We start from the raw sequence: 11774 nt of genomic DNA on the forward strand, positions 1-11774 counted from the left end.
ATAAATCTTCGAATAAGAAATCCAAGAACGCCAAGGAAAATTAATTATTTAAAACAAATACTTGGAATATTATGCGCGTTTAAGAATTAAGACAACTTTTGTACGTTTATTTAGATTTCAGAGCTCGTTAAAATCATTATTAATCCCCACAGGATCCAAAATGATGATTTTACACACCCTTAGACTAACCCAACTTTTATATATTATATACGCTTTCTCGTGTTTCATTTATTTTTATTATACCGTCGACGTTTTGCTGGTATATATATATATCTCGTATTTACGGTCAGAGTTTTGGATTTCGCATTCGACCTACGCTTTTGGACTACGTACGGAAATTAGTTGGTTAAAAACGCGTTATCGAATACGCTTTTGATTGCAACTATATGTTGCACTGCAGTATTACTGTATATCTAAACTTGTAAAACTGTAATTACTGTTTACTACAATATTGCCAGTGATAATATGTCACAACAGCACAGTCAATAATAAATGGATGATGTATTCGGCAAACTATTCATTCAAAATGTTATCACGCAGTTGTCTGGCCAACAACTTGGCGTCTTTACCGACCATTGCAATATTGACGAAGTTAGAATTAATGAACAACTGCTTTCGAAATTAAAGCGACGGTCACACGGTGGCGACGACCCGCAAAAAAGGATCGAAGTGTGATTAACACGTGATAGCCGCCATGTCAAATTCAATTCACTTTAAAAGTTTTAAACGATTTTAAAGGTACTCACCACTTCGATTTTCGCTATCGGCTGGTTTCATTTGTATCGGATGATGCATCTGGAAAAAAATTAATTATAACATAATTAATTAAATATCGTAAGTATTGGCAAACTGAGCTCGATTTTTGTTAGCAAGGTGCACTTATAAAGTTATTATGAGTAGGAAGGACTATATAGTTTTCGAAAACTAACCGTGTGAGGTTAAATTAGGAAACAAAAACAGAATAATGAAAAATTTAACAACAAATAAGCGGATAAATTATAATATGGAATTCAATATTTTATCAATAATGTATGTTGAATAAACAGTGTGATAAGCGAATAATGGGTTTTTTTTTACTATGCATATTTAAGAAAATAAATTGGTGAACAATATCGAGGATCATGATTTATGCTCGTATATTACTATATTAGCAACCAACAATACACCAAGGAGATATTTTTTTCGAATTTCGCCGTACCTACCACTAAGAATTATTTTTCGAATGATTTATCGTGTTGATCATTGTTTTATATCTTACTGTAATATATAATAAAATAAAGGTTGGTGATGAGAAATACGAAGCTAAAGTGATGCATTAAAGATTCAGTGGCAGATTTAATGGTCGGGCAACTTAGATATGGTTCAACCGGCAACGGGTGTCAGGGCGGGGCTTTTTCAAAAGCCAATACTGGACGTTGGCACGGAATAAATTATTACGTAGTATGTAAGTAAATGAGATATAATAAATTATAAGGTACTAACTTATTTAAAGTCAACTTATACTCCAAATTAATCAAACGTTTTACGAATATTATGTAAGTTGAATAATTAAACTATATATTTTAAAAGTAAATTAATCGTTAATATATCACAATATTTATGATTGGTTGATATTGACATTAAAATGTATAAATCTTGTACGAGAAAATATGAAAATAAATCCAAAAGTATGAAACGTAGAGAAAATTAAGAACGGGAACTTGAAAAATTTGGGTATGTTTATCAATCGTAAGACTTCGATAATTTTTAATCACACACAAATACGTATTTCGTTAAGGCAAGCTTGGGCCTTGGTCGGTAAATTTTGGAGAACATTTTGATATAAAACGGCACCTAGGTCATTAAAGTGATAAAAAAAAGTAATGACACTAATCAAATTATTATTGTGGTTTTCATTTATCACAAAATATGCATTGATAATGCCAGAATCCGGACATAGAAAAGTATATTTTAGTTTACTAGCTTGAGAATTGAGATACACAGAATAGATGAAACCAGAATGGAAATGGTAAGATATTACATGAGCTCTTATGGCCGAAAATATTTCATAGATATGTTTAAACAGTCGTGCCAGTAATAATAATCATAATTCGTAACATTTATCGATTTATGTACTCGTTATTTATTACCTATCTTCGAAATCACAAACATTATTTTAGATATTGTTCTCAATATTATTATTCTTATAATATTTTACGGAATTGTTTTGTGTTAATTTAAATATTCAATACAAATGGGGCATTTTATATGTTAAGAGTTTATTTTTTTAAATGTTGTCACTTAACCTATTACATTGAGATTTTTTCGTATGAATAATATGTATCCCAGGTACTATAATTATGTAATATGTGATTCCATAAATGTATTTTTTATGTGTTTTTAGTATGTATATCTTTCAGATTATGAGTTTAGCGAAGAATACATTGGTTTCACTAACATGCATTTTTTTTTTACAAATACACCTATTACTAAAGAAATTTAGGTTGGGAAGGGGCTTTTTTTTCGAATCTGGGGCGCAAATTTCCTAAATACGTCTCTGATTACACATGCAAATATAAATAGGTTTTAAAATTATACGACCCATTCATTTAAAATATGTTACTGCGGTAACACTTGTAGGTCTCACCATTCTCTTGGCTTCGTTTTCTTAATATTTACGCACTTATGTATTCGAGGATACACCGAGTGATCGTACAATAGTTTTTTCATGGTAAGTTAAAACGTTAAAAATTCTTTTAAATATTTGTATTGATAAATTGTGTTTATATTATGGTTGGATGTACGATTTCATTGTAAAAAATAAATAAATAAATAAAACGAAACAAGCGAAGACAATTTTCTACTGTGGATTCGCCCAGAATATAAAAGTCAATAAAACTACTAACAGTCGGTAATCGAAAATATATATTTGTAATAATATACAAAGTAAAGTCCAAGACATCATCTGATGTTGGTTTATGGTAGAGGAATTGAGTGGAAGACGGTTTTTGTGACTATTGTACAAACCCAATAATTTTATTTTGCATCAGCCGCAATTTTTAATACGATTACAAATGTGCCCAACAGTCTGTATTATTTGTAAAGGTTTTTAAATTACATTTTTTTTTTTTTTTGTATAAGTGCTGCCGAACAAAAAATAATCGAATTTATGTCATAGGTCGACTTATAATTTACCGTCGCAACGATGACCATGATAGACCTGTTTCCGTATTTTTAATTGCATTTCCGATAATCATCAAGGAAAAATAGTGGAAGACAAAGAGTTACTACGGTGGAATGCTTAAATTGCATCACATGGCCATATTTTTTCAAATATGTTTTACCGTATTTTATTTTAAACAAATAAGGATTTGAACTGCAGGGCCATTACGATAAAGAATAATGAGATAACGGTCATACTAAGGTCCACAAGGTCAATAGCCCATAGGGTAGACAAAACAAATGGATGAGAAAATATTACGTTGATGAATTGTAGCATAAGAACCGTTGGCGATTAAGATATTTTGTTATCTAAAATAATTTGATAACATTCATTTGTAAAACAGCATGTCCGGATTGACTAGCTGAGTTCCTAAGTGCGACTAGACTGGCTTCTTAGTCTGATATTATTGGTCTGGATTATCTTAAATATCCGAAGGTACGACTTGGGCTGTTGTCATAGTGGCACCGACGTCGGCCAATTTGACCGATAATCGACGTCGGTGAAACTCACCCGATCATTTTAAATAAAGTAAATATATTATACAAGTGGCCTTAGTGCCTCCGACCGCATCGACCGATTATACCGACGTTAGATATCCTTCGGATGGAATTCAATTTTGTTTGTTTTTATCGGCCAATTCTGTGGTCGTAAACAGTTCAAGCACGAATTTTATATATTTACATCTTCGGAAGTTTGACTGCTTTTGGATTTTTTTTCTTATATTTTCCAATATATAATAAAAAGTTGATTTAGTTATTCTCATATATCTGAAAAAATCTTCATCCTATTCCAATAGTTGGTGATACAATGTATGGAATTCTCCATAGTTTTCCCTATCCGTATAAATGTCATTCTTGTGACACTTTCACTTTTTTAATAGTAAATATTTAATAGTAGGACTTGTTTCCAACAAAAAAAATGAGGGGACATCGATTTTATAAATTATAACCTACACTCATTGCATTGAAATGATCAAATGCCGATCAATTTTATCGGTTGGAGTCCGAGGCATTGTAACCATCTTATCGGCTGATAAGGTCGACCGACGTCTAACAAAAATTATCGGTCGACCGACGTCAGTGCCACTACGACCACAGCCTAAAAGAGATATAATTTAGAAGTTTTGGTGTTTAGTGATAGTTCCAGATCATTAGAAACCTTTATCTTCTTGTAGTTTTTATAAACGTACTTCAAATAAACTCTCTACCAAGTTATTGTGAGAATAAATATTTTAAAATAAAAATTTCAATTTTAAATATAATTTTAATTTTTAAAATATTTGAGGATGGTTGGTGGGTGGACAAGTTATTTCTTTGCCATTTAGATAATGTTTATGTATCGTCACTTCCATTATAGAATATCGATTCGCTGCAGTTCAGGGCCGCAAAAATTACCAATTAATAGTCTAAATATGCACAAAGGTTACAAAACAGAACGTGCCACATTCGATTAATGGTCTTTTTTGTCCAAGCAAATGTCCCTTACCCCTCAGTTTACCATGAAAAAATACTGCTATTGCACGTCAAACGCCTAATTTTGATTGACGAGTGAAATAGTTCTGAATAAAAAACGTTTTATACATTCTGTTAACTTACGAAATTGACTTTTTTTTTTTAACTTATTTAATAATTTCAAATATCAATATCGCATGCTATTGCGTAATATTACAAGGTTAGGTTAAACGTTATTATAGATAGGAGATATGCTTGAAAAGTGTAATTACAAGCTGAAAAATTAAATCAAATTAACAAAACAAAAGCATGACTGTAGTATATGAATACATAATATATTTATATATATATATATGTTACGGCTAGTGTTAGGAGTATGGCTAAACTCAAGTTTAGTCGGCTAATCACAAATTTAGCCTCTACGTTTGGCTAATATAGCATTGTCTAAATTTAAGATAAGCCGGCTAATCTTAATATTAGCTTATAAAGCTTATATGAAGCTTATAAATTATAATATCTATTAAAATTAAAAATACAAACACTGTTCTACTCCTAGTTAGTGCGGGCATATTGCATTTGACAAAAAACAAACTATTTTGTATTCTACGTTTGTGTTTGTGGCATAGGTGGAAATCGAGGGGGGGGGGCTTAAGGGGACTAAGCCCGCCAGAAATATAAAGTACAGGTCTTAGCTCTCCTAGCCCTAAAAATCGTTATGTGACTAAAATACAATAATTAATATAATTGTAAAATGCATTTTTAATAACTGAATTAAAAAAAATATTCTGTGATAAAAATTAAATCGAATTCGTAAGATTTTACAAACTTCTTGTCATGACTTGGAACGATCGCAATTAATGTAATATTAATAATATGTAATAATACCTGTATAGGTTGTTTAATTTCATTAATTAATAATTTCTGTTTAGAATACCTACTCCAAAAATGTTTAAGATAAGGCACCTAATTGTTTTTTTGTTTAAATTGTTGATTAAAAATGTCAAATTGTCAAACTTCGTAAATTGCCTTGTTGAAATAAATAATTGCATACAGTGGTGTCCTTAGGTGTAATAAGCAAATAATCCTCAGCCTGCTATAAATTTCACCAAATTTCCCATTATGGTTTGTGGTGCGTGCACACACTAAAAACACACTAGCTAAGACATAGCGTAATACAAAAATAATAATAATTTATAATTATGAATGTTACGATGAGATTATTACACCAACAAAAATTGACAATTCATGCTATAGACATGTGTATTACACGTCATACACTGAACAAATACGAATAACGCGAACAATAATTTAGGTAATCGTACGCGAAACATCAATTCTATTTCAGATTTGCAGTATTGCAATAAATAATGACTCTGTGATTCGTAGAAGACCTATTACCTATTAAAAAATAATAATACGACGTATCTGCTTCGGATAATTTTAAAAATAGTATCCCAGTTGTTTACACTTGAACATTCAACATACCATTCATACGATTCATGCACAACTGTCAATATGATATATTGCTATTGTCTTTATTTAGATACATTTAGATTAATTAATAATTTTGTATATTATTTGTGAAATTATTCCTGTGAATAATAATTTTACTAATAAACAACTAATGACAAAATTGAAATAACCACAAAAAATATTTACAAAATGATATGTCACATAAAGATTGTAAAATAAAAAATTATTCGGGTTTATTTTAATTTAATTCGGGTGTTTAAAAAAAAAAAACATTCGGGTTATATAGGTTTTGGGTTTTTGATTTTTTAAGGGTTTTTAGGGGTGTTACAGTTTCGGGTGCAAAGCCCTGGCTGTGGGGTTCCCATTTCTTAAAATTTATAAATTATATAGTTGGTTTTATAATTGAAATATTTAGTTAAATGAGATTTAAAATGTTCATAATATGTTTTAAGCGTTTAATGGTAAAAATGTGGTCGTCCTAGGGGTTTAACGTAAGTTTAATTTTTAATTAATTAAACATAATACATTTTTGTGTGTCTTATATTATGTTTAATAATAAATTATTCATGTTCGTGTATTAATATAGTTCAGTGGTTTTCAACCTTTTTCAGATTGCGACCACCCATTTTTTATTTTTGTGTAATGCGACCCCTTTAAAAAAAAAAATTTGTTTTATTCATCAAAATTTGATTTGATTACCGATAAAATATTTACATGATAAATAATTTTGATTAATTAACACTTAAAAATTTCACAAAATAAATAATTTTCTTTGTTTTTTTTAAATAATATGGAAAACCATTTCATCCATTATTTTTGGCGACCTTCAAACCTATGATTCGCGAGCCTCAGGTTGAAAACCACTGATATAGTTTAACATCTTGTTAAAAATAATACTCGTACTCGTACTCGTATTGTTTCTGGTATATATTTGGAAAAATATGGAATTTAAATAAATAATATATTTAATATTTGTTTCTAATTGTTTTAGCATAATACAATTGTATTTAAATATAATAGTTAATTAACAAACTTAATTAACATTCTTCTTGACGTGCACATAAATCCATTTAATACAAGTATTTTAAATTTAGAAACGCTTATGTGTTGGTTTTACCAACTACTTCTTTGGTTTATCAGATTTTTTTTCTGTTAGAATAATATTTTGTTTCCTCACTTTAGGTTTTTTTATCCTCTTTTAAAAAAATCTAGTAAATTATACATTTTAACGGCATTATGTTACTACCCTACGCCCATATACCATGTTAATCATCAAAATTTATACGATGGATGTATAAGCATATATTATGTGATAACGTTAAGTTGTGGCAAAAAAAAAAATGTAATGAATTTACCAACATGTTACAACTTTTAACACAAACGTTCTCTCATTCCGTGAACTAAACTGTGTGAAGAATTATTGTAATAAGTTAATTGTATGTATAACACGAGTCGTATAAATTTATTAAGTATAAATTAATTACATTCTACTTAAAGTTTTTGCGAATAACTTGTGTATAAACTTGGGAATAAAAAAATTTCAACCGATTACTGAGGCTTATTTGAGTTAAGCTTACACGTGTTTTACACCGAAGGAACATGTCGAATTGAAATACATTATGATGAAGCAGAAGACAATTTAAAAACTTAAAGTGCTATTAAGTGCTTGACATAGGAATTTTTTTAACTTGTATACCACTGGTGGAATGAATAAATTATATACAAGCGGTCTACATTAAAATCGTAGTGCAATGCTGTCAAAACAAAATAGACAATGATAAGAATACAATGCTAAGGAATCGTGAGAGGAGGGGGTGTACTCGTAAATCTGCTATTCGGTTTCTGTAAGAAATCGGTATTCGTTTGTATACAAAATGCTACTTACGCTGTTTGATAAAATCGTAAGTATATTAGTATGTACAAGCACGTATAATTTATAATATCGATTTTAGTATTATTACTTTTACAATTTACTTTATGGCATATATTTTAAAAAATACGACATTTCTCCGGGGATTTGATATGTTCTTATTTTGCGTGGAAAAAAGTGTAGGTTACATATGCGCTATGCGCTTGAACTTAGAGAACTAAGATTCTCGTGGGAATATTACGCACACGCACGTTCAAACACGCACACACACAAACATTCATACACACATACACGCGCACGCACGCACGCGTGAAAAATATATAAAAAAAGAAACGAAGAAACTAACTGACGGCATAATAATTGAATTGTAAAATGATAATAAGAAAGCAAGAATACGGACGAAGAAAAAAATAATGATAAAAAAGTATAAAAGATGAAATTTGCAGCTAAACTTTTGGTCTGAGTTTTAATACTTTTTATGCAGAAAAAAATTAATGTTCTCCAAAACCAAGTGTTTGTCCATAGACATACAAATACTATTAATATATATATATATATATGTATGTGTGTGTATTCACACACGAGTAATTTAAAGTTGTTAAAAAGTTTTACGACGATGAAATTTATAGTAATTCCGTTGAAGCGAATTTTATTCATACAGAGATTGAATCTTATAAGCATCATGACTACAATGAAACGAATTAAGAATTACCTACATCTTAAAATTCTTTTTTTCGGTTGTATAAATAGTAATTTTACTTAATATAATTCTTCAAGATTTCGAATTTAAAGTGAAATGTTAAGTAGAGACGTTGAGTACATGTCGTTAACCAAAGTAATTTAAATAGTAGGTGTATTTCGGAGAGAATTCCTACCCTTTAAAATAAATATTATTTACCTTCAAAAATATATTAAAGGCTCAACATTTCTAGATAATGCAATTCCAATTACATTTTTATTTTATATTTTTGTTTTATGTATAAGACATATTGACGTGATCGTCTATTATGTATATATGTTCAATATTAAACAAATTATTAACATTACATCAACAGTTAAAATAAAATATTATTAAATCTAAATTGTACGATGATGACAGTAATATAATAATTGACAAATGATTTATCTTAACTAATCGTTTATTCAAACCAACTAAAATAAATATATATTAATTAATCGTTTTCCTCTGTGGCATTTAATCTTGACTCTTAAACAATAATAACTCCGTTTAACGTATCCTTTCAAAAGGATTTTCAGTTCCCTATGTTTATTCAAAACATTCCCCAGGGGCCTTCGAAAGTGAATCATTATAATATAGAACATAAAAGACACGACGGTAAATACGCATAACATTAATATGTTTCATTAGAAATAATAATAATGTTAATTCATTTGGCGTTTTAGCTTGTCTCCATAAATTGAGCTAAGCTCTTTAGATTTGAATACTTGTTATACATATATTTTATATACTCGAAAACACTTAAATCATTTTAAGCCGTTCATTAAGATATGTATATGTGCATATTTAACAGTTTGATTGACATTATTTAATGAAGTAGATAATATATTACGTGCAATTATATTTTGCTATTGTAAATAAACCGTCGTGAGTATCTAGAATTACTCATATATATATTTATATATTTACCTCGAAATTAATCGATTAACTGATTCCGAGAGCTTTTGGAAGGTTAAAAAAATTGTCATTAGGGAATTTTTGAATTCCAAACAATCTTTTTGAGTAAACTTTAAGTAGATTATGGAAGTAATCGTAACAGACATTTTATTTTTCATTCATCAAGTTGAATATATTAATATATTGTTGGACATTAAGTTGTATGTGATTTTAATGTTACAGTGTAAAAATATTTTTGTGGTTTTTTTTTTTTTTTTTATACATTGGCTTATTCAGATTTCAATGGCACTATAGATGTCAGTCGGTATACTTTTAAGACATGAACTCTCCTTCGTGAAAGCCTAGTGATCATTCTTCCCGCCACATACTTCAGTCGTGAAGGAGGAAGACTAATGACTTTTTTTTGGCTGAAGCTCAACGGACATTGAACATATTGAATTTAAATATGTGACATATTTAATACTATAGCACTAATAGAAAATAAATAATACACCGTATACCGGACATACTAAACATCATTTTTATATCATTATTTAAATTTACAGTACAAGGTTTTATTGTAATGAAATGCAGTAGTTTTTTTTCAATATTAATAATTAAATTAATTTTGGTGAAAATTAGAGATAGGTAAATTATTTCTCAAATAATAATAATAATATAAATCGATAACACAATCAAAATATACAGTCACAACATGCTTCACTTTTTTAAAAACTATTGATTCCAATATTTTATTTTAAGTTTTATGTGGTTGTAAAATATCCTTTCTTTTTATTCCAAGTTGAATTTCAATAGTCTTATTTTTTTTCAAAATATTACGTAAACAAATATTGTTATTTCGCTACTCAAATGTTATTATATAATTCAATACATTATGCAGTTACACAGGCGAGTTGTACACAACGGGTAAAACAAAAACAGTAGTTGCAATAGCTGTACAAAAGTTGTTGAGAACACACGAATGTGCTTCATCTACGGTAATTTACGTGTAGGTACGGCGGTCATTAAACGGCATGTGTACGTATAACATAATATATTTCTGAAAGTTCCAACTACATTACCGAGTTATATGATAATATGCAAATTAAATTGTTCCCCTTTTTGAACGATTTACTTGGCGTTTAGGTGTACTTAAGTTAGGGCGGTGGGGAGGATGGTATATAGGTGAGTGACGCAAAGGAGGAGGAGGCCATTATAAAATACCTTTATGTTTTACGCGATTTTTTTTTTTTTATCTTGTCCCTTTTTTCACCTACCATACCGTATCGTCAAGGAAGAAGGTTTTTGTGTGTTTAGTCCGTTGGTTTCCACCGGACGCCCGCCTTTTCGCATTATAAAAACAATGTCACCGAGCTCGGTGGCAGTGGCGAGCGGGAGTGCGAAAGCTATATCGGAATGCCCCTGGGGTGAGCTTGAAAAACTTCCGACACCGGAGTAATTAATCTTACTCTAATTGATTTAAAATTACGGAATTAGGAGACATAGAAAAAATTAAAGTGTTTTTGCGTATCCAACGAGAGAGTAAAATAAAAATAAAAAAATACCGGGTAATGTAATATAATAATTAAATTATAAAAAAAGCGATGATGATTATGAATTAGAAGGATAACAGAAGGAAAAGTAATTCTCTCTGACTGAGTTATTGTATATGTATGTAGGTACTATATATGATGTAGTATTGGTACTGTATAAATAAGAGAGTTAAAAATAAAGCTGTATAATTCTTACCCCAGGCAATGTCTTGATATTGTGTAAAGCGTTTTGAGCATCGAGGGCGGCTTTTCTCGTAAAGTACGTTACGAAACAACATCCTGAAAAACAAAAGGACACAATTAGCTAACGATATCCTCTCGATAATATCGTCGATAAATGACGTTTATAAAGCTTATACACGTTATTATATAATATAATATGAATTACGATAATTTATAGTGCACACTGAATATACACGGTGCTTGATAATGCTATTAATCACGTTTTACATTAACACTTGAGTAATATTTTAGAACGTTATCCTCACGCAAATTCCATTACTCGAATAAAAATAGATTTATTCGTTGTATATAATGTATATGTATATACGAGTATATACATAACATAATTAATGTAATGTACTTGTCACAGAACTACTACGTTAGCGAC

General features: G+C 29.5%; 1 protein-coding gene across 6 annotated transcripts in view; it reads right to left on the reverse strand.

Moving 5' to 3' along the window:
* Window positions 1-11470, reverse strand: part of LOC112683962 (CUGBP Elav-like family member 1-A) — a 69227-nt gene extending 57757 nt beyond the window's left edge. For 5 of the 6 annotated variants that reach the window (XM_025555234.1, XM_025555236.1, XM_025555235.1 and 2 more), the window contains exons 1-2: window positions 11361-11470; window positions 747-795 (exon numbers count right to left, since the gene is read on the reverse strand). In XM_025555234.1, the coding sequence (XP_025411019.1) occupies window positions 747-795 (49 nt within the window). In that variant the 5' untranslated portion in view covers window positions 11361-11470. The remainder of the gene's footprint in view (window positions 1-746; window positions 796-11360) is intronic. The other variant, XM_025555238.1, reaches the window with a different exon arrangement.
* Between the last annotated feature and the right edge of the window lie 304 nt (window positions 11471-11774).

This window comes from Sipha flava, unplaced genomic scaffold, assembly GCF_003268045.1.
Source record: "Sipha flava isolate LNK unplaced genomic scaffold, YSA_version1 237_pilon_pilon, whole genome shotgun sequence".
NCBI classification, from domain to species: Eukaryota; Metazoa; Arthropoda; class Insecta; order Hemiptera; family Aphididae; genus Sipha; species Sipha flava.